General features: G+C 38.7%; 1 protein-coding gene across 2 annotated transcripts; it reads left to right on the top strand.

Annotated features, from left to right (window-relative positions):
* Window positions 1-81: 81 nt before the first annotated feature.
* On the top strand, window positions 82-17,437 carry LOC122639452 (protein LOL2). Of its 2 annotated transcripts, none has more exons than XM_043832315.1 (4): window positions 82-180; window positions 7,769-7,876; window positions 8,118-8,227; window positions 16,510-17,437. In XM_043832315.1, the coding sequence occupies exons 1-4, from the start codon at window positions 120-122 to the stop codon at window positions 16,579-16,581; spliced, it is 351 nt and encodes a 116-aa protein (XP_043688250.1). In that variant the 5' UTR covers window positions 82-119; the 3' UTR covers window positions 16,582-17,437. The 2 variants fall into 2 exon arrangements, with proteins under 2 accessions (XP_043688250.1, XP_043688251.1); XM_043832316.1 differs by lacking the exon at window positions 82-180 and adding an exon at window positions 7,074-7,194.
* The last annotated feature ends 7,042 nt before the right edge of the window (window positions 17,438-24,479 follow it).

The following is a 24,479-nucleotide window of genomic DNA, read 5'->3' as shown; positions in this document are numbered from 1 at the left end:
CTCTCTCTCTTTCCTCTGTCTTTCCCAGTTAGAGGCAAACGTGACCCTCGTGAGACCTTCTGAGTCTTATAGAGTGACTGTTACGAACTAAGAAGAAGAGAGCTTCGAAAGAAACGAAAATGGATAGCCATCAAACTGAAGGAGCACCGCAAGGATGGAGACCCACCCATCCGCATTCTCGTGAGTTTTTTTTTTCCCTTCCTCTCCTTTTTGTTTATTTCGGTATTTCAGTCGTTTTGATTTCAATGTTTGATTGTTCTGAGTTAATTTCTATTATTCCGGGGAGTTGGAGTTAATGATATATTTTTTTTGGGGTATTCTTTGATTCCTCTGAAATACCTTGAAGATGAGAGGAAATTAATTGGGTAATGCAATTCTCAGTATCTGTGAGTTTCTCTTGGCAATGGAAGTTCTACTTTTTGATAGTTCAGACTGTGCTTTATTGAGTATCTCATTACTCATAATGACAATGTGTGGGTTCTTCTACTTATCGTCTGTTGACGTCAGAACCTGGTTTAGGTTAAGCCTGATCAAAATTCCTTGGGGGCGAGATCTGTTCCTGTATCAAACTTGCTCCAGTAAAGCTGTTTAATCATCTTGCAATTCTCGTGGGTTTTTTTGGTGGGTTGGGGGTGGGGGTGAGGAGGCACCGTAGGTTTTGAAAATGGTACCCGAACATGGGCATCAGTGTGGGCAACTCAGTTTCGGAAATTTTGGACAAGTTGACGTCGAGAAATTAAAAAAACCTTTTAACCACTCCATTATATTTTAAGCTGCTGCTGGCAATGGAGCTGATGATTGTTTAGGGAATGTTCTGAACCTATTAATGGATTAGATTCCATTCTAAGGTTGAAGACAACCTAAATTGTGAATTACCATCAGCCTCATTGTTTGAGTTTTATAACACGTGTGGGCCCATAAGCGATCCAAATCAGGTTTCCAAACCCCGGATTGCATCACGTTCTACTTTTGTTCTAGGATTTTCAGGACTATCAGGCGAGGGGGATGGATTAGATCCATCATGCTGTTATTCTATGGCAGCAAGTCTTTCAGACATCTTTTGTAAACTCTTTGCCAATCGGTTAAAGGATTCCAACAGGCTAGCCATATCAGAAGGTCTTGGCTCATTGCTAGCCATAGCTCTGATACCACTAGATGTGTTTCTAAAAGCCTAAGGGTTTAGGTTTAAAATTTAGTTGAAAACCAGAATAAAAATCTGACTGAAATCTGATGGTCAGATCTGGAGTTATGGACTTATCCTATATGCAATAGGATTCTAGAGTTTAGGGTTTCAGCACACAGTTTAATCAGAAACTTAAAGATTCAATTTGATAACAACAAAAGAGTAGAATAAAGATCAGATATCAAAATTAATAAGTGACTATAAATCTAAAATAGCAAATAGAATCGGACCTTCAAAACAAACAGAACTAAGATTCCCGCTTGAAGTACGACTCGAAGAAATCAGCAGAAAAAAAAAAAACAAAATTGGAAATCATGGGTGTGTTATACTATCCAGTTGCCAAATCTGAAGTTTGATTTGAAAATCTCAAATGTAAACAACGGAGAAATTGAAATTCCAGCAATTAGGATATGCACATGAACATAATTAGAAACCGGAAAATACTGACCTGGTTTGATGGTAGAAAGATGGACCAAGAATCTCACCTAGAACTAGATTGAAATCTCACCAACCTTACCTTAGTATCTCACCAAGGGTTATTGCATTACACATCAGAATTCTGCATCTCACATAGCATTGGAGTAAAACAAAGCTTTATTCAACATAAAAAACCGTGGAGGCTCTTTGGCCTTTACACTATTATTTAAACTTACTGGAAACAGAAAAATGATTGATTTAGGAAAGTTAGTAATTAAACAGAATAAATCCTTGTCTAAGAATAAATATGGACAGACCAGGAAACCCAATTGTCACTGGATTCCTTTTACAAATAGGAAACCCATAGTATTAAACTGGGTCTTTATTTCATTGCAAAAACTTTGAAATACATGTAAAAATTCAGACCGGTCCTTCAAAATATACAACCATGTAGTTCGGGAATGGTTATCAACAAAAGTGACAAAATAACTAAAACCATGTCAATTACTTGCACGACAAGGATCCCACACATCAGTATGTGCTAAAGAAAATAAGGACAGGACTACGGGGCATAGAACGAGATGGATAACTAGCACGATGATGCTTACCCAACTCGTAGCCCTCACACTCTAACCGATCTAAAGACTTATACTGCTGCACCTCATCGCGAAGGTTAGTGGATGAATCTCCCACAGCTGAACCAGATTTAGTGTCGTTAGGTGTAGCAAAATCAGAACCATCTTCAGAAGTCGCATGATTGGCCAAGTTTTGAGCCCATTCAGGCTTCCCATGCTTGGACCAGTAGGTATCAACAGTATGATTAGTCTTCCCACAATAAGTACATAGCCGGGCAGCCTTGTCAATATGCTGTCCACTAAAACCACGACCACCAAATCCTTGTCCTCCCCCTGAACCACGGCCTCTAGTAGTAGTAAAAGCAGAATTTTCCTTGGGATTGGTGTCAAGTTTGGAACTAGGGGAAACAATGCGCTGCAACCTAGAGTAGGTGTCATTCAAAGTAGGGACAGATTCCCCAGCAAGTAGATGCCCTTTGATATTCTTCAAACTCGGATTCAAGCCAGCCAAGAACTTGGATACAAAAAACTTATTCCTTTGGGTCTTTAACTTCTCAATATCAGTAGTAAGCGGCTGGAACATATTTAGTTCTTCCATCATGCCCTTAAAAGTACTGTAATACTCCTGAAGAGATTTGTCGGATTGCTGAAACTGGAATAATTTCTCATAAAGGTCAAAGATACGGGTCATTACTCTTCTCTTGAGAGTACGTCTCCTTTAGGTCATCCCAAACTCCCTTGGTAGTGGTATAGAACATGACATTGGCAGCGATATCCGGCTTCACGCTGTTCCATAACCAAATCAAGATAATAGCATTCTCCTTCTTCCAGGTATTGTAATCCTTAGAATCTGTTGGAGGAGGATCAGAAGTGATGTAGCTAAGTTTGTCCTTAGCTATAATGTAGACACGGACAGCTTGTACCCAAAGCAAATAGTTGGAATTTCCCTTCAATTTAATGGAGGTTATCTGAACATTGACATTATCCGTGGTTGTCTTTGTGTCAACCATAATGAGTGAAAAAAAAAATGTCTTCAAAAAAGAACACAGTAAGGGCAGTAGCACTAATTCAGGAAATTCTTCAAACACTTGGTAGGCAGCAGCAATTGGTTCTGGAAGAAACAACCAAGGAGCAGAAATTCCTTGAAGAAATAATGAGGAGTAGCTAAGTTAGCTAACTCCAGTAGGTAGAGGTGCAGAATACACCAACAATAGGGTGCAACAGTATGTAAAACTGCAGCAGGTCCAGAAGCCAAAGCCGAGAAAACCAACCAACCAGAAGATCGAGATCAGGATGTTGGGAAGGAGACCACAAACTCAATTATGCAGCAGAAATAGTACACTGCATTAGCAATCGACCATCATAAATAGTTCACAAAACACAGAACTTCATAGCTGAACACAGAGCTTCAACAACCAGCCTCCCATATGAGATCGATAGGTGTCAGGGTTTTCTCTGGAGATCGATTCTTGCAATATTGGTTGTGGTTGATGTAGACATCCAATCAGCAACTAGTAGCAGGTAGATAGTAATAAAATCACTCCATTAATTATTGATAGGAGTGGAATTAAACCATAGTAGAAGCAGCTATGGGTGGCTGTACACCACAAGGGGAAATCGAGAAGAAGAGATCAGTAGAAAATCGAGGGGAAACTCCAACCTGATTAAGAGTGCTCTGATACCATGTTATAAAATCAGAGAATAATTAATCAGACCAGAGATTAGAAGAAGAAGAAGAAGAAAAAGAGGAAGACAAGGAGTCCACACAAACCCCAATGGAGGAAGGGACCTGCGGGAGAACAGAATGTTCTATCGCAGGTCAGCCAAGGATATATTAATAACCAAATAAAAAAAATACTGTAAGGACAGAACTGCCCCTACATAAACTGATACAATGAAAGACTAAAATAAATAAAGGAAAAAACATATCTGCCCCTATAAACATGAATTTCAACATTTATGATGTCTACAATGTCCAAGATTGCTTCCAAAAGGCCTTGAGAGCTGAAGAGAATCTGAGAACTCCTACTAAGGTATTTAATTCTGAAGGCAGGGAGAACCAAAGGCCGCCTGCAGTGACCAACACTTTACCACCCCTACAGATAAAAGTAAAACTCATATAACCAATGGCAGTGACACTAAGTAAATATGGGCACTTTGCTATATTCTGTCCTATGAGATAGAAAAGTAGCATTGTTGTAGCTGTGGCAATTGAAGCTAATGATGTTATGGAGAATAAGAGCAGCAAAAAGCTTTTCATTAATAAAAATTCGTGCCCAATGCTTGCCCCGCTTACAACCTTTTATAAAAGACTCAAAATTAGACTCCTGCACTAAAAAGGAAAGGCCTAACCCAATCCGTAGCCTATTAGGTAACCTAAACTGACTAGGAAACTGAAACACTAATAGACTCAAAACATGGCTAGACTTATACAGTCCTAATTCAGCCCAACTTACAAAACAATTAAATAGTCACATTACCATTTAAGTTGTCACATGACTACTTAACCAAGTCACATGATCACTAATTACATTAAAAAAAAAAAAAAAAAGTATGGAATTAAAACAGCTAATCCTGATGCAGATTCAGGGTTCCAAAACCCATATTGGATCACTTATGGGCTCGCCCAAATAATAGAATTCAATTAATGAAGGCTGATGGCAATTTTGTAATTAATGGAAATCCAAAAGAAAGCAAATAAGCAAAACAAAGGAATAAATCTTACGTAAGTGATGGGAGGGAAAATTTGGAATCAAATATAAAATAAGGGATAGTGGATAATAAAGGGTAAAGTGAAGGTTAAATCTGGAAAACTAGATAAAAGAGAAATTGAAATAACAACCTTGAGGTTGTCTTCAACCTCATGACAGATAAACAATGGCAGAAGACATTTTCCTACTCATATGCCATGGTTCGGCCGGAACCTTCAAAGGAAGAATCGTTGGACACAACTCTCTTGAAAGTTGAAACCTGCAAGTAATTAACTCAGACAATCCTGTAAACTTTTGCCTCCCCACTCAATCCTTCCTCATCCACCGCCGCATCCCTGTTTCCCTTTCTTGTATCCTTTGTTGGAATGGTAGAGAGGGCGTCGATCACCTTTTCTTTTCTTGCCCCCTAGCCTCCTCTATTTGGAAAAAAGCTCTTCAGTCCATTTGGCCCCTGGCCAGACGTCACCTTCCTTTCGCTCGGGAGTGACTTTGGCTCGATAGGTCCTTTTCTGGTAGCTCTATTTGTGACACTGTTGGCAAGCTTGTGTTCGGTGCTGCGATCTCTCACATTTGGATGGAGCAGAATCTTCGTAGATGGACTTCCAACTCCTGGTCTATTGACATGATTTGGAAAGCCATCTTTTTTTATGACAGCTCTAGGCTTCATATGCTTCTCCATAGATCTCTTTTAGACTCCCCAAGGAACAGGCACATTGTTGTTACCTAGGACTTAGATTCTTCTCTCTTTTGCTCTTCTAGCGAGGTCCCCTAGGCCTGTGGCTTTGTTTTGTATAGCTCCCCCCCTTTTTCCCCTGTGTATTCCCCCCCTTCTTTCCCCTCCCCTGCCTTTGGGGTTTTAGTAATGAGTTTTTATTCACCAAAAAAAAAAAAAAAAAAAACTCAGACAACGCATGAAAAAGAGATTCAACTTCTGCAACATATTCTGGTTGTAGAACAGAGAAACAGCTCTCTGTGATGGCTTGTTTCTCACTGCAGAACAGGGTTTAAGAGGGGAGGCCTCAAGGGTGGGCTGCCTTTGAGAGAGAGAGAGAGCGAGATCTATGCCAATACCTGGGCTGCAAACCACGTTAGTCAGAACAGGGTATCTGTAGTGAAGGTAAGTAACAAGAAATAAAAGAAGAAGAATAGAGGTAGACAGATAGAGCCAACACCTGAGCTGCAAACCACGTTAGTCAGAACAGGGTATCTGTAGTGAAGGTAAGTAATAAGAAATAAAAGAAGAAGAATAGTGGGAGTTTGGTAACAAATAGAAAACCAAATTTCATTAATTCCAATCTGGTCTTTCGTAGTTTACAAGCTAGTATTTTTAGAAAATAAAACTCCTAACTGTAATCTAAAACTGAAATAAATTTGTAATGTAATTCTATCACTAATTAAATCCTAATGCAATTCTATTGCTAATTAATCTATTAAAATAGACGATTACAAGATAAATTCCAACTAATAAAAACCCTAATAAATAAATAAATTAAATATCTTACTGAATCTTGGGTTGGATTATATACATGTTGGGCCTTTGATCCCATGTGTTTCCAATGTAATAGGTCACTTTTATGGACCTAAAGTATGGGTAATAGGGTTGCATACGGGATTTGATGCAGGAGCTGTTCCATGGGCCAGGTTGAACCCATTTGAGAACCCAAACCAAGACGAACCAGGTTCAATTGGGTGATGTATCTGCATCAGCTCTCCTCTCCTCTTGTGATTCACAAGACCATCCCATCTCATCCTATAAGCATGCATTCGATCAATTCCAAGATTCAAGACAAGAAGAAATAAATCTCTAAGAAAACATGGGTGTGGGAGATTTTTAGACCCACAAGCTCATGCGTTGAATTTAATAAATTGCTACCAAAACTTAGGCATTTTCTTTTATTTTATCCTTCTCTTAGAAATTGCTAGCAAGTCACATTATTGAATTCCGCTGAATAATGGGGAATTGATCTTCATTTTTGGAATTTAGGGTTACCCTGCTCCAAATCTAAGTTCTTTAGAGTTAAAAACTCCAAAAGAGTCAATTAGTCAAAAAACACACTTAATGTATTGCAGCTTTAGAATTAAAAGAACACCCCCCAAAGGGGAAAGAAAAAGTTTTTAATTCTTTAGCTTTGTTGTCTAGTAAATCAGCTCAGTGCTGGAGTCCCAGTTGAACTGTGAACTGTAACAATAGCAATGATGAAGGCCTCTGGACTGGGCAATACTTGATTGAGAGTCATATTGGAACAGTGCTGGATGTAGATGTTCATGCAGGGCTCATAGGGTATATGCAGATTGGACAGGAGGTAGAGTAAGTGGCACGGACCATACTACACAATGTTCAAAAACTTGTGGAACACAAATGTTTTTCATAACAAGAATTCCTTTAAGATTCATCTTAAGGTTGAGAATTCTTAAGGAAATGATGAACATAACTTTGTTAGATTTCTGTGACTAAATTAGTTTCTCAGACTGTAGCACAGTTTTATTCCTAGAGTTTCAAGTTTTATTGATAAATAAGATTGTCTATGAACAGTATCTCTAATGCTTCCTTTTTTTTTGGAGTGGCTTAGAGGATAATATTTTCATGAGTGTGTCATGCATTTTTCATCGAATTTGGTTCTTATCATGGTTTCAAATGATGGCAAATGTCAGCCAAAATTAGCCAACATATTCAGTTATTGACAGTGGCCAAAACCAAACATATTTGGTGCTCTCTTAGAAATTAGCTGAACTCATAGAAGAAGCATGGTGATTTTGATGGCATGGGCAAAATATGTACCAAAATAAACTGAAATATTTTTGTTTTGATCATGTGCAAAACTGAAATTTATTTCCTGGTCCTTACAGCAGTTTCTCAGCTTGTGTACATTATTTTGACGCAGAAATGGGTCAAATGGTTTGTGGAAGTTGTCGCCGTCTACTTTCTTATCCACTAGGAGCCAGATATATTAAATGCTCTTCCTGTCAGACTGTCAACCTAGTGCTGGAAGGTTTGCAATTTACAATTCAATCCAAAGATTCTTAGCTTTTGTGCTAATTAACAATCTTTTTTGTAATTTTTTAATGGAAAATGCTAGAAACGTTAATGTTATGTTTGTCTCCTAATGATATAAATGAACTTCTTTGTATCTGTCTTTGCTTTAGTTTCTGGTGAAGAAAATTGGTTGCTGTAAATTGTCAATGATGTAATGGGAAAATTTTCCATTATTTACACCATTTTTCTTTTAACAGAACATCAGGTTGGACAGGTTAAATGTGGGAATTGTTCTGTGCTGCTGATGTACCCGTATGGAGCTCCAGCTGTCAGGTGTTCCTCTTGCAATTTTGTGACAGAAATTGGAGTAAGTAAATAGTCCATTGCAGAAAATATATTCCCATCTGTATAAAATTTGCCATCATTTGTGAGCGATTATTTTCAGAAATCCTGTGCAGGGTGTAGCATGGAATTAATCACAAACGGGTCTTTTGCTACCATGTGTCATTAATTATTTTGCTTACACATTGTTATAAAAAGTTTTCATAATTTATGAGTAACTGTTCTCAGAGAGCCTGTGCACTTGGCATGATAAAGACAGAAGATTGAGTAAAACTTGCTACAAAAATACATGCTACTAAAAAAATTGTTCTTTCAATGCTTTGCTTTTTCTGTGCAACATAAGTAAGCTTTAAGAAACCTTGATCTTGAAGTGTCAGCTTGAAATAAATAGGATTACGAAGTTACCATATCCAATTATGTAAATGAAGAGTTCTCTTGGCATGAGTTCATTATCTAGTTCTATATTAGTTCTTTTCTTTTAGAGTCTAGTGGAAGAGGTAGGCCATAATTTGAGCATTTTGGTCAGTCCAGACATAATCACATCCGATAATGTAAAGCACTCTTCCAGGATGCTTCAAAAACAAATGGTTCCAGCTGTGCTGAAACTTATGCTTCGTGTTGACACTCCTTGACATGGCAATGATGCTTCATGTTGGTATAAGATGTCAGCACGATTTATTAAACATCAGCGTGATTTATCAAACATCTGGCACTAAAAGGTAAGGTGTCATGGGGGCAGGGGAGATGAATCTGCTGGGGCATCGAGTGTTTAGGCTTTGTGATTTTGTGCATTTACAGGTCTGGCACTTAATATAAACATCAGGTGCCCTGGTATCACTTATTAAATACACACAGTGGACATTGGAATAAGCATATACTTTTGACAGGAAAATTTTTGGTCAAAATTTTTTATGTTTATTATTTTTAAATTAATTATCATTTTAGCATCCTGCCCCTACATTTTGATTTCTAAATGTTGATGTTCTATGTTGCATGCTTGGTTTGAGTTTCAAGAAGCCTTGAAGCAAAACAGGGGTCTCCTCAAAGGGCATATCATATTTTGAAATAAATTTCGGCATTTTAACCGAAATTTTGGTTATTTCGATTCATTCTGGCAACATTTCACCCCTTTCGCCTGGGAACTTCAGAATTACTAGAAAACCTCAATTTTTTTTGCGAAGTCCTTTATTTTGCTACTGAATCAAGACTAGATGGTCAATTATGGAGCATCCACTTCAACATTTGTGTGGATTTGAAGAATGATTTGGCCAACTATCCTCAAATTTCAAAATTTCCACCTATAGGGCTGTTGTAATGGATTTTGAGAGATTCTTCTAGGGTCCGAATTGAAACTATCATTTTTGGTGTGCTTTTTTATAATCTAAAGATTCAAATATGTTTAGAGATGTTTAATTAGGATGTCCCTGAAGTTTTGGATCAAGATATGGCCATTTGACTACCGAAATGACTAAATATCAGTTGAATTTTGACCAAAATAGACACGAACTATGCCCATTGGCACGTTGGAAATGGTACACGCTTGCCTTGTGCCCAACGCACTAGATAAAACATATGGAGTTCACAAGATGGAGAAAATACTAACTCAAACTACATTTGTGGTACTTTTCTACTGCGTTGGTACTTGTTAGAGTGTTATATGTGTATTCTATGTGTATCCGAACGTATAGTTTAAAAAACCTTTTTTATGATTTTTTCCCATAGGTACAGAAAAATGTGTAGTTTTATGAGAACACGTATAATATGTGTTTACATGTATAATTCGCTTTAAAAACGGCTCGCTCTAGCTTTGGCAATGATCGTCGTCGGCATCCACACCCCCTCTCTCTATGAATATCTTGCCCCCACTCTCTCTCTCTCTCTCTCTCTCTCTCTCTCTCTTTCTCTCCCATTTCTCTCTGAATCCTTGCCCCCACAACAATGGAAAATGTCTCAAAATAGTCAACACCATACGTTTGAGTGTGCCTAGCCCTAATGTAGAGGTTAATTCAACTAAGAACCAACACTACAGTAGGATTGATGTACTGATATTCTCAGGCCTTCATGTAATAATTGAACATCAATTCCAGTGGTTGATTCAGGCTTTCAAATAGTCTTCAGCAGATCAATAACTTCTGGCAGAACTCTCACTGAAATTGATTGGAATAAAAGGTAAAAAAAAGTAGAAGAAGATAGAAGAAGGATAGTTTAGATTGTGCCTCTCACTCTCTCCCGGGTCTCTCACCCACTCGTAGGCATCTCACCCACTCAAGGAATCTCTCCTATTGAACTGCATCTCACAGATTTCATGGTTTCAAATCCAAACTCATAGTTTTCTCTCAATCGTGGCCAGTCTGTCCAGCCTATTCCCTTTATTTGTAGAACCAATTACATCCTAAATCTTCTAGAAACATTCCAAACAAATCCAATCCTAATAGGTTACAAGATAAAGTCATAATTACATAAGAAATCTAATTTAAAATAGAAACTATCCCTAAGCTAATAAAAGTATAAAACCCATTCGCAAGTAAACTCTTTCCTAAAATCTAGGACTAAAGAATAAGTCATTTCCTCCTCCATGCATGGGCAAGTAATCTTCAGCTTGATATCCAAGCTAGCTTCCCGTGGGACCCAAAAAATATTTGGAATTTATCTCCTTCAAATAAGCAAGGTCGATAGCTAATATCCCCTAAAAAATCTGATCAATATCCTTCCAATTCTGGGAATTAAGCCCCCTACAACTCAGCAGGTCGATATGGCAGAATGGGAAGAATTCGATTCTCCTTGGGCTGACTTGATATCTACCCAAATCTGGGATTTAGCTCTGGTTGTTGGTGGCATATCTTGGCAGAATTGTTGGCTAACCTGGGCAGATATCAACTGGATCAATATCCCCAAAATAAAGGCCAGACTTGAACCTCTTTGAAGCCCAATTGTTCGGCCTGCACTTCATTAGTACCCTTTTACAACCAACCGAGCCTTAAGCTGCTCAATGGAATGATCAGGATTATACTTGATGGTATACAGCCAACGACATCGTACAACCTCCTTACCCAGAGGGATTGGTGTGTAGTTTGTGTGGTTACACTTTCATCAAAAAAAAAAAAAAAAAACAACCTCCTTACCCAGAGGGAGGTCAACCAAGGTTCATGTCTAACGAGAAAGCAAAGCTTCCATCTCCACATCCATTGCAAGTTTCCACCCAGTATGAGACAGCATCTCAAGATGGGTTTTAGGGACAGAATGAGTGGACAAGGATAAAGCAAAATTATGTACATAAGATGGAAGATGAGACACAAAAACAAAAGCATCAATAGGATAGGCAACTACAAGACGCTGTGTACAAGAATGTTTAACTTTGCATACCACAGTGGGCAGATCATTGGATGAAAAAGAGAAACCAGGAACTTCATCCACAGGGGTTGACTGAGAGGAGGGCAGCGAAGAAGTAGACACAACAACAGAAGCAGACAGCTTAGGGCTTCGTCGGTAGACTTGCAGTGGTGCTGGTCAAAGTGGAGAATAAGTATTTGGGAGAGGAATCATAGTAGGTATTGATGGAGACTGAAAAATGTCAGTTGTTAGTTTGTGACCCTCAACAGAAAATATGGTGTACACTCCATAGTTATCAAGGCATCGCCTAGGTGTCCAGGCTCCTTGGTCGCCTTGGGTGCCTAGGGCGTGTTGCCACCTTGTTGGTGTTGCGTTGATTTTGAACCCTCTCCAATGCCATGGTCACCTTGCCGCCTTCATGACTATGGTATGCTAAAAAAAAACAGAACATTGGCATTACAAATTGTTGCCGAGTAATGGGATCAAAACATTGATAACCCTTCTAAGTACGTGAATACCCAAGAAAAGCACATTTAATTGCACAGGGAGATAGTTTGTCAGAACCCAGTCGTAAAACATGTACAAAAGAACTGCAGCAAAAAGCATGAGGCGGTAAGGAAAATAATTTTGATCGAGGAAAAATAATGCTCATGGGAGACTTATTTTGAAGGACAGAAGTAGGCATTCAATTAATTTAATAACAAGCGGTCAACACAGTATCCCCCTAAAAACTTTTAGGAACATTCATATGAAAGAACAAGGAACAAGCAATTTCTAATAAGTGGCGATTTTTCCTTTCAGCTACACCATTTTGTTGAGGCGTATAAGAGCAACTAATTGATGTAAAATACCATGCTCAAAGCAAAAAGAAGATATAGCCGTTTGAGTGTATTCCAATACATTGTTAGAACGAAAAATTTTAATAGGCGCATAAAACTAAGTTTTATTTCTTTAGAAAAGTCTTTAAATACAGATAAAAACTCTGAACGATCCTTTAACAAATACATCCAAGTTAGGCGAGAATGATTGTCCATAAACGTACAAAATACAGAAACCCGGATTGACTCTGAACACGACATAGATCCTACACATCTGAATGGACTAAAGAAAACAAAGATGCACTCATAAACACATCACACATGAGAAAAGAAGCACGGTGATGTTTGCCAAACTCGCAAGCTTCACACTCTATTCTTGATGTAGACTTGCAGTCAGGAACCATTTGTTGGAGCATGGAGAGTGACAGATGACCTAACCGACAATACCAATCAAATGAAGAAATAGAACCAGACGAAGCAAATGCAACAGTAGAAAAAGAATCACCAACAAGATAAGATGGATCACCTTTCGCATGTTCTCTACCAATCGTCCTCCAGGTCTGAAGATCTGGAAGACACAATAAGAAGGATAGGAAGAAATATTGTAATTTAGGGCTTTAGTAATTTGACCAACTGATAACAAATTCAATAGAAACTTTGGAACATGAAGATCTAAAGACAGAGATAAAGAGGATGTGGGAGAAACAACACCATCACCAAAAACCTGAGTAGAAGCACCATTAGCAAGAATAACCCGAGAGGGATGTCTAATTTTATGACGTAGATCGAAGCATGCAGAAGAGAAGGACCAAAATAAAATCCAAAACAATGTTTATGTTCTCGAGTTACTGTTCACATGAACAGTGTCGCAGCCCATATTTGCCTTGTGTGGGGATGCGTTTTAGAAGATCTTGTGGGCCCATCAAGTGAAGAAAGATCCTATCCTAATGCTGCCAAAGTTTAGTTTCTATTTTCAGTTTTAGAAAGTTTATTTTATTTCATTTAGGTAGCCTCTAATTTTAGCTATTTTCTATTTTTGTTTCCTTGTTTGTTTAGAAGGCTGGATCCTATAAAGCCTTTGTAGTTTCTATTTTATTTTAGGAAGTTTCTATTTTCTTACTTTCTATTTTGTAAGCTTGCCTAAACTATAAAATTGGCACCCATTGTAAGAAAGAGTTACCAGTTGATTAATGAAATTTACAACCAATGCTTGCCTCCAATTCTGAGAAAGAATTTGCCTTCAACAGCTGAGATAGCTGTGGATGAGAGACCCAAGGCTGAGATAGCCTACCTCCCCCCCCCTCCTATCCCTATCCCCCTTTCTATCTATCCTTCTATTTTCTTTTTTTGTTCTTCCAATCGACCCCTACTGTAGCTGCCATCTTGTGATTGCAATAAACTGCTGCTGGAGAACTCTTTGAAGATTGGATCCAATCCACAATAATCACCAAGTACTGCTGCTGCTGTTTACACAATCAAGTGGAGGACTGCTACATCTGCGATCTCAGTTCTGCCCAGAATCTGCTGCAAACTTCAGACTTGAATAACTTCACAACCAGCCATTAAAATTGGCTGATATTTGGAGCACAAACCACCCTTGCCTAGGCCTTCACTCGATCCTACTTTGGAGCCATTCCTGCTCTTCTGGTTTGGTCCTTATTCACTAAGGCCCCATTTGTTTAGAGGGGAAGGTGGGGTGGGATTGTTGGGAAGATGGGACCCACATGTTGATGGGGTTTTGTTCGGGTGGAAATGTTGAGGTAATGTTACTTTTCCCACCAAGATGGGACTTTGGATAGGATAGGGGTGGGATTTTGAAATGCCACATCAGCATACAAAGCATTTAATGATGTTCCTTGAGCTTTTGTAAGTTCACCACCCCAAGATAACCAAACAAGGTTGGGTTGGGATTTTAAAGTGCCACATCAGCATTTTCCCACCCCAATTCTCCCACCCAACCTAAGTCCCTGTTAGAGCAGGAGAATATCCCTCTCGGGATTAGCATCAGGGAATAGTGCTAATCCCGAGATGGGCTCCCTTCTTTTATTTTGTTTTTCCTTTTCTGCCCCTGTATTTTACCCTACATCTAATATATCTCTTCTCTGGCCCTCTCTCTCATTACGTGAGAGCAGCCAGCCTCTTGCTCTCTCAATCTCTCTTCTCCTCCTTTCTTCTTTCTCTCTCTCTCTTTCTCTGCATATTTCTCTAGTGCGATGTGGGATGATATGGCTGCTTGATGGGTGTAGCAGAGTATCTTCAGAATAAAAGGTGCATGGATAATCTGAAGTGAGTGGTAAATAATTTATAACAAACTAGTGGCAGAATGATGGACTGGCGTAAAGAAGGTTCCATTACAGGGGAAAGGACACTCATCTGAATTAGTGGCATCTGGAATGCGTTGTGCTTCTGGAGGGAGTGTGTGTGGGTGTGGTTTAAGATTCTCAAATGCTTTGGTCCCAAAGATACCACCAATTAACTGAAGTGCTAGGATGCCATCAATACTTTAATGGATGAGTGGCTAGACTAAAAGGGATGAAAACAAGTAAGGAATGAATTTGTGAAAACTTCAGGCTAATCGCAATGAATAACCTTGTAAGTGAAAGCTGATTCGGATGGTCCTCTCTTTAGCAATAAAGGTGAATGATTGCCTCGGGGAGAGAAAATGGGTGCAACAAAAGGCTCTGCAAGGACAAGGAGAATGTTAAAAAATGATGTGGTAGTAAGAAAATAATTGTTTTGAGATTTGCCAGATAATGTGGGTCTAGATGGAGTAGAATGGAAGAGGATTTGTGCATAGTTAGGACTTGGAATAATTTAGTTGGATAAAGTTGAATTCATGGAAGAATCCCTCATCAGTGAGCTTCTTTGGAATTCAGTAGTGCTTGAAACCTTCTAATTTTGGCAGCCAGGCTGTTTCTTCAAAGAATGAAATCCATGGTCTGGGTGTGGATCCTTATCTCGATCATTGCTCATATAAAAATGGGTTCGCATTTCATCCTCTTCCCTGCCCTTGTGCTAAGGATTGCATTCTATTCTTCCTCTTGCCTTTTGCTCTCTCTCTCTCTCTCTCTCTCTCTCTCTCACACACACACACACACACAGAACTGTTGGTGATACTGCATCACAAGCAGCAGGTTGACGTCTAACATTTCTTTTGCTATCTAGGATGTACGTGATATGGATAATAGTATAGTTTTGATGAGATAAATTAGACCCTATATATATATATATATATATTGGAGAGGAAGGTTGTCTACATAGCCCTTCAAACACATTTGATAAGTTTTGTTCAAACACATTCTTATTTCCTTATGTAACCTGAGATAGAAAAATTGAATAAACCATAAAGAAAAAAACGAAATAAATAAATATAAACATTTAATAGGTTAACTACTTTGCCATCCATTGTTGTTTAACAGGTGGGACACAGATTGCCTATGATGGTCTCCCTATCAGATTATTCTGATAACTCAGCATGTTCAACATGTATAATATAAGTTTAAAACAGTTTTTTCTTTCTTTAGGGGGGGGGGGGGGTTAAGGAGGAAGCAAAAAACATTTTGGCTTAAAAAACACACAAATAAAGACACAGAAAAGCGAAAAATACTTTAAATGAATTTAAAAACCAAGTCTTGGGGGGAAATCTCAGCAGAAAAAAAATGTGTCACACATATCTATCATGTTTATTTTCCAGTGTATCAGTCATAGATACAAGAAAAAAATAAATAAGCAATAAATAGCAAGAATCCAAGGAACTTCAAGTCTGTGAGAGATCAGTAGGCCATAAGCAAACTTTTTGTCTCAGAAAAAGTGAGAGAAATTTGGTTGTTTAACATTCTAAAATGTTTTCTTTCAGTAAAGATTGTAATAAGAAACTAACTAATATTAATTAGTAATTAGTAATTTCCCAGTTTAGATTTTCTGTTTTGAAATCCTTCATAAATTTGTTTATTTTCTGGAACGAAAAGCAATTTCTTGGTTATCTAACCTTTCTGAATGAAGTTTTAAAAGTATTTTAATTCTGTTCCTTTGAGGGGAAAGCAACATGTTTTATCCATATTAGAATTCTAACTTTGCAAATGTCATTTTGATATTTTACCTTTATGTCCACACGAAATTAGTTTTCCTTATATATTTTGACCTTTTGCTGTACTTGTAGGTGCACAACCAACGACCCCCACTTTCTGTACAACAGGGCCAGCCTCCCCCACCACCAACCCCCATTCAGTAAGCACATTTTTCAGTTGGTGAAAGAGCTGGAACCAAACCTGCTAGCTCAACTTTCATGAGTTATATATGCTTAATCGTAGAATCCGCCTAATACTTCATTATCTTAGTGTACATGCTTTCATTAAATATTAGAGAATAAATTATTGTACAGAGTCTCTGCAATGTTTGTTCCAGTTAAATTAGCATATGGGTGGAAGTAGTAAGGAAAGGTTGGTTGGCCTATACGATTTGGATGGAGATCCAGCGGCATAGCAGAAGGGAAGTCATGTAGATTTATCACTTGGAGGGCTTTGACTCTTTCCCTCCCTACCCAGGGTTTCTTGGAGGAACATTAGAATTTCAAACTGCTGCTTCTGTACTACTGTTGGAATTCTGTGGAGGATATCGATCACTTGTTCTTCACTTTTGCCTTCTTTCACTCAGTCTGGAGAGGTATCCTTCAGAAGTGTTGGTCATCTCACAGAGTAATCCAGCCTTTCAACAGTGAGTGGAAATGGGTTAAGAGGAACTTCAGTGTGAAATCTGCCAGCAACTTGGTTGCGAAGTTAGCCTTTTGTGTGGTCATCTATCATAAGTAGTTGGAATATGTTTGGAATCCTTTTCATCTGATTCTGACTTAGTTACCTAGTGAAGTATTTTTTTTTTCCTTTTTTTGAAATCTTTAATCATGAGATTGATTGGATAGAATAACAGCATTAATGTGTTTTATCTCATCTACCTAAGTTAGAGATCATGAGATCAGGATCTTAACTTTGAAGTGTAGTATATGCGATTTGGTGTAAGAGTTTTATTTTACTTTTCAAGTTGTATACAAAGAAATTTGGAAATATTAGTTACTGGTATCAAATTTTTTACAAGGAAAATTGTAAATATTTTGTTTCTATTAGAATTCATGGCTTTCTATGCTACAACGCCAAAGAGGATTTTATTTTTGGGTAAAAGTTGTGCACAACGCCAGTTCAATAATGAAATTGCGCATCCATTCACATATCACTTTTCATTTGAGGGGTGATATGTCATAAATGCCCCTCCCCCTATTGTCATATTCAAAACATGCAAGCATGGCAGACTCATTTGGTGTGCATGAGTTTAGGCTTTAAAGTTATTGATTATAAAAGGGCTATTACCCAATGTTGATCCGGCGGTCTGGGAGGTGTGGGTTTGGAATTGGTCCTAACCTTTGACATTTTTGCACAAAGTGGTTTCCCACAAGACTTGAACCTAGGCATTTGCATAAAATTATTGATTTCCTTTTACAAAACTTTAATTGCTCAAAGATTGGTGGTAAAACAGGAAATAGTCACATAGAACCGAAGGAAGCATCTTGATTGGTTAGGTTGATTTTCATTGATTTTGTGGCACCTTTTTTTATCTGATGGATTGATAATTGATCATTGCGACTATTGGATGGATGGTTATTTGGATAGGTCATATGTTAAATTTGTTGGAATGCCTCAATTGTATGGCCACCCTCATAATGAGGTTTTCTCAACTTGTTTTCTTCAGTAGTCCTTGAGATTTAAACATCCCAATCCAACATTGCCATTTTGATTGAACAATAGAGACCTTTCAGTTTCAGATGGCTCACTTTATAAATTCAAGGGGTAAAAATATGTATCCAGGGGTAATTTATGTAAGGGAAGCAGTTCTCTGTGGGGCGCATGGGCCACATGCGTGCAGTAGCTAATGAGAGCACAAACACTAGCATCTCGGGGGATAGGATTTCCACTTTTCATGGGGGACAGGACGGTCAGCCTGCACCCCCCCTAGAACATTTTCCTTTATGTAAATACATGTGATAGGTAAGTATCTATTAAAACACTGCTAAGATCGATTATAAATACTTTTCAAAAACCCAGGCTATGTATGGGAGTCCAGAAAAATAAAGAAAAGAAAAAACAAAAAAGACAAAAATCACAAAAAACATGATGATACAATGATTGATTTATGTGTCTATCTCTTTCTCCCTCTCCTCAAATTCAATTTTTTTTTGAGTTTTTTATTTTCTTGACTTCCAAACATAGCCTAACATCATGAGAATCTTGATGTATGAGCATTACCGTACTCAACCAGCTGTTTGAAAAAAAAATTATTTCCCTATCCCATGTTTAACTACTCTGCAAGTCACAATCCAGCAAGACACGTTCGAAATGAAATTATAATAGGACCAAGTTTCCCTCCACCCATGGTGAATGGGATCTCATTCACCGTAGGGCGGGAGAGGGTGAGAAAGGGTATTGGAAGGGTATTTTGGAACATACAAAAACCCTAGGAGGAGTTTGTGAACACTAGGATGGTGGGTGAACTATCCTCTATGGGTGGAGGGAAACTTAGTCCAGTATGATATTTCTCTGTGAAGATTCTTGTGAACTAACAAAACTCATTTACTAACCATGAGATTAGTCAAGAAAATTACCGTAGTCATCCATGGGGGTGACAGTCATTTTGTATGAACTTTGATGACAAAAGTTGATCATCAAGTTTTGAGGAAAAAAATATTGTCAGGCTTCGTAGCATTTGCTAGTGTCTCCCTGTGTCTATCTCTCCTCCCGCAATAGACAAAGAGAGGCACTAGTACATGCTACACAGCCAGACTGGGAACTCAATCCCTCTGAACTTCCAAATCTAGGTTAAAAAGGACGTGAAAATGTATGTGTATAGACAACACAATATATGGACATCACCTATTTGGGCAAAACCACTCTTCTACGCTGCCTATTTGCCTTTAGTTCACTCCGTAACCACTATGAAGCAGCGAGTCAATCCCATGACCTCTACCACTACTACCTACTGGCAGGAGTATCACCAACTTCTTAGTACAATTGTCTTTCATATTTGCCATAGTTACAACTTTATTATTAGCCAAGTGTTGATGTCGGACAATCCTGAATAAAAAATTTTCATTATTGATCATTCCCCATAGACATTAGGGCAAATAACAAACAAAGCTATGGTTTAGGGTTACCTCTTGGTACCACAAATATAGTACCTCCAAAAGAATATAGCGCTTGAACAAGCATTCCTATGTAAACGTGCAGGTTCTCACCTTACAACGATTGAGAGAGCTCAGGTAACAAAATCAATCCTCATACACTAAGGTTCAAAACCCTAATCTCATAAGGAAGACAAAGTGTAGGAGGTGGTAAGGGAGGGGAGGGGAGAGACCACTACAAGCATATCTCTTACCCTTAATCTATCTCTCTCTCTCTCTTTCTATATGAGTAAGACCCAACAATATCTGTAAATAAAAGTAAGGAATGATATGGAAACCACACAACCAATATCCAGAGAGCATCTATATTCTTTGAAGGCCATCATTGTACCATTGTGAGCAACAGTAAAATTTCATTTTGGCTCCTATGAATGTGAGGGAAATAAAAAGGAGAGAAGTGAAATAAAACCAAAACAAATGGGCAAGAGATCATTGTCTAGTCGTGTAGCACATGTACTAGATACATTTGCTAAAATCATTGTCTACATTTTAGTGTTTTATTTTGTTTGGTAGTGTACATGTTTGTTGCATAGTGAATATATTTTTATTCATGAATTTTTACTGAGTGACTATAGTAAATACATAGCATATCATTCTTGTTTAATGTCTATATGTATCTGGATTAGGCAAGAAAAAAATCCTCTGCAATGCTTTAATCTTAAGGTGTCTTGCAGTTTGCGTTTGAGAGCTTGACACGTAGAAGATACAACATCCAATGATGTTGAGCTCGAGAAAAAAAGAAAAATAAAAAAAAACTGAGTCAATTGAACTCACACTGTTGGATCTTTCACGTGTCAAGCTCTTAGACCCCAAGTGCAACGCACCGCAAGATTAAAGTACTGCAAAGGATTTTAATCCGGATTAGAGAGGTAGATCACTTGAAGTTGGATTTTGGAACCCTAGCCTTATCCCCTTCGTCTCCGGTTCCGTTCGCGGATGATTTCAGTGGTGGTCGGTGACTGAAGGTCCAGATTGTAGAACTCCATCGGCGATTGCAGCGGCGAGAAGGCGATTCACTGCTCCTCTTCTCCAGTGAGCACCTGCCCCGGTGCCCCCTTTTTCTTCTCCGTCTCCATCAAGTCAATCAACTTCTCTCCTGTAAGTTTTTTCTCAGATGGATGCATCTATCTCTCTCTCTCAGATATGCCGTGTGCTTTTCTGGGGAGGGGGCACTTTTCTCGTCCCCAAATCCAAGATAGAACATACCACATTATCATGAGCTTTCTGAATAAAATTTGAAATCTCTGCGTCATCAAATTTTCAACATCCGGAACAATATATGTAATTTGTTGGGGTTTAATGGAGGATGTAACGCCATTCTGCCACAGCCAGTGAGAAAAAAAGCAGAAGAGAGGGAAAGAAAACAGAGTCACCATATGAAAACTAAAATTTTGGAATTAGGTGGTAGACTAAAAACTAATTTTAAAAACTAAAATTCTGGAAATAGAGAAAAATCAGAGATGTTTAAGTAACAGGAGGATTCAGGCCTCGGATAGGGCCCAAGTTGTGGTCGAATGTTAATCCTTAGGGTATCCTTTGAATCCCAAAATAGTGGCAGGATCTGATGAATCAGATTTGCCTGAACCCACAAAATAGTGGCAGGATCTGGTTAACAGATTTGCCTGAACCCACAAAGCTCTATTGCTAAAACTAGGACACAGAACAGGGGAACCATAAGTCTTAAATCATAGAAAACAGGGTTTAACTATCAATGACAAGAACAAAATCAGTGATATCAAACCAACTCAAAATCAGAGATTAAACATTCAGTAACAACACTCGATAGATAAGGATAACAGTACCTATTTTGCGCAGAAAACAGAGTATAAACTGCAAGGAAAATCCAAGGTTTACGACCCTTTGATCTAGATTAGAATCCCTCTGTCTGCAATGGTTTCTCACCACAGATTTTCTCATCTATGTTGCATAGCAAATTTCTTCTTCAATTACTTTTTTTTTTGTTTTTTGGTGTTTGATGAGATATTGTTATTGATATTTTGATATGTTAAATGATAATCTTATGAGATTTAATAGGGTTTCTTTTTTATACAATCATTGTCTATATGCTATCTTTTTGTTTATTAAGTGGTGAGTGTCTGTTATATAGTAAATATATGCCCGTATTTTTGCTTATAGAGCGGCCGTATTAAACACGTACCATATCATTGCCGTACACATTTTATTATGCCGGATTTTAAAAAATTATCATTTCCGTCTGATCCGTTTAATTCCCGTACGAATCCGTACCCATTCAATTGCAGTTCCCAAACTTACTAAGATCCGAATACGAAAAATATCTTTTTTAAAATGATATTTTGGATTGGTTCATTATTTGTAAGTGGGGTTTTTTCCCCTGTTTAACTTTTTCATCTGTTTGCGTTGACTTTTTGGTTAAATTTTCTATTTGTTCTGAGACCATATGATGCAGATCCAAGTTCACGCAGGAAGAAGAAGAGCAGCCTTTGATTTTTGTTGGAGCCTTATTTTATATATTTAGTTTTTATTAGGGTTAAAACAGTCTTTTATTCCCCTCCACGATTTTAGAGGGATGATGTTTTTGTTTATTTGTTTGTTACACTTGTACTCCTAGTTAGAGTATGAGTCTACTGTTTTTATATTGTTTTTATTAGGATTCAGGTTAAGGGAAGTCACTACTCCTAATCTGATTAGGATTGGTTTTAGGATTTAGAACTAGGACTCCTAGTTCAAATCTACATATCTTTGTAAGGCCTTTTGGCCCCCCCTTTTATTATAAATAGAAGAAATCGTGGGCAGGCTCCCCCACTTCGATTAAAAAAACTTCTGATTTCAGATCTGAGTTGCTGCCTTCGAGCTGCTGCTCCTGCTCCCCTGCGAGCTGCATCCTTGTGGACTCAAGGTGGTTAAAGGGTGGGTTCTCCTACGACTCCTTGCACTGTGAAGGTCAGGAGGTCTTCTTCTATCTTCAAGCTGTTGCTGCTCCTGCAACTTATCCATTCCACCCTCAACCCCATTAAACCTCTGAAACCTGCCTTTTAAAACCCTATAAACCCCCTTGTCATTACTCAGCCCTAACCCTAAATTTTGCCCTAAAAACCCTAGTCTGCCCATTCGGCCAACCCTTAGCCAGAACTGGTCCTAAGTGGAAGTTATTTCACCTAGGCTACATCAAATTGGTATCAAAGCCATGGACAAACATGGCAACCCTATTGTTGATCCAACACTACCACCCCAACCTCGATTCCCTTCTTTGCCAATCATGGCTATGCCGAGAAGATCTCAACAGACCAGGCAAGTTCTTGGTGATCGAATGACGACCATGGAACAAAAGCAAGCTGCGCCTATTATAAACAACCCTCTATACGTAGAGGAAGATCGGCTACAAGTCCATTCTGAAGTTCATGGCACTCTGGGAAGGAATGAGCACTACAGAGATCATTCTAGACGTCACAGGGACCACAGAGATCAGTCTAGACATGACCGAGGCTACAGGGATCGAAGAAGATGTGATAGGGATGACTACAGAGAAGATAGGGACAGAACTATCGAAGCACCTCGAAGACCTAATTTTTGAGGAATATTTGAGATCCTACTTCACCGGAGATGAAGCCCGAGCAGAAGATTTGATACGAAGGTCAAGCTTGAACTGAACGAGTATGATGGGACTGGTGATCCACAGAAATTCTACGACTGGCTTGCTGCCCTAGATGACTACTTTCATTGGTATGATTTGCCTAAGGATCGAAAGATGAAACTGGCACGCACTAAATTAATTGGTGCTGCTCGAGACTGGTGGCGCAAGACAGAGAGGGATATGGAACGTGAAGGTAAAGCACCTACCAACTGGGAGGATATGAAGGATGATTTGAAAGAAAAGTATTTACCAAGACACTATACAGCTCAGATGCAAGACCAATTCAACTCCCTTCGTCAAGGGAATATGACTGTATCCGAGTACATGCAGAAGTTTGATTCTCTCTCATCTCGCACCGACACAATAGAAAGTGCTACTCAAATGTTGTCCCGATTCCGATTGGGATTGAGATCTGACATCCTTAGAGCTATTGGCGTTGTGGATGTTCTGGATGTCAAGGATTGCTTTGAGAAGGCATTGAAGGCAGAGGACCTATTGAACACTACTAGAAGGTTTGGTTCCACTGCTGTCGACACCAGAAAATCTTTTCCAGCATCCAAACCAACTAATGGTTACAATAGAGGTAACAACACCACTGCTGGTTCTACACGGACAGCCCCTTACACTGGCAGCTCTTCACGTATGGACAAGGGTAAAGCCCCAATGACTACCAGTGAGTCCAACACTTGTTATCGCTGCAATGAGAAGGGACACTATGCTAAGGACTGCCCACAATGACAACGGCAGATTCATGTAGCTGAAAAGGAGGAAGAAAGCTCTGATGATTTGATGAACAGGGTATTTATGCATTACCCCCCGAAGATGGTGATGATGGGACTGCTTATTTTGACGACTTGGGTGATGAATTTGAAGATACCCGAGGTGTTCACGTAGTAGCACGTATATTGAGTGCTGAATCCAAAGGTGAAGATTGGCGGCGTAGTTGCATCTTCTATACCGCTTGCGAAGCGTGAGCGCATTGCCGGATAATTGTTGATAGTGGTAGCTGCGTTAATGTTGTGTCTGAAGATCTTGTGAAGAAGGCGAGTCTGAAATTTGAGAAGCACCCGATGCCCTACAAAGTCTCCTTATTGAATGGGAATAAGCTTGATGTGAACAAGCGATGCTATGTTCCCTTACAAGCCCAAAAATATTCTGAGGAGGAAATTTGGTGTGATATCATTCCGATGAGAATGACTGATGTCCTACTAGGGAGACCGTGGCTTTATGACAATGATGTTGCTCTCCTAGGAAGAAAAAACCTCTGTGTGTTTCAACATAAAGGAGAAGAGAT

This window comes from Telopea speciosissima, chromosome 9 (assembly GCF_018873765.1).
Source record: "Telopea speciosissima isolate NSW1024214 ecotype Mountain lineage chromosome 9, Tspe_v1, whole genome shotgun sequence".
NCBI classification, from domain to species: Eukaryota; Viridiplantae; Streptophyta; class Magnoliopsida; order Proteales; family Proteaceae; genus Telopea; species Telopea speciosissima.
The sequence above is the reverse complement of the archived record's forward strand: the minus strand, read 5'-3'. Positions and strand labels throughout refer to the sequence as shown.

Coding starts and splice junctions, on each gene's coding strand:
- LOC122639452 (XM_043832315.1), top strand. CDS start 120: ATGGATAGCCATCAAACTGAAGGAGCACCGCAAGGATGGAGACCCACC. Junction 7,877..8,117: donor TGTCAACCTAGTGCTGGAAG/GTTTGCAATTTA, acceptor TTCTTTTAACAG/AACATCAGGTTGGACAGGTT. Junction 8,228..16,509: donor ATTTTGTGACAGAAATTGGA/GTAAGTAAATAG, acceptor CTGTACTTGTAG/GTGCACAACCAACGACCCCC.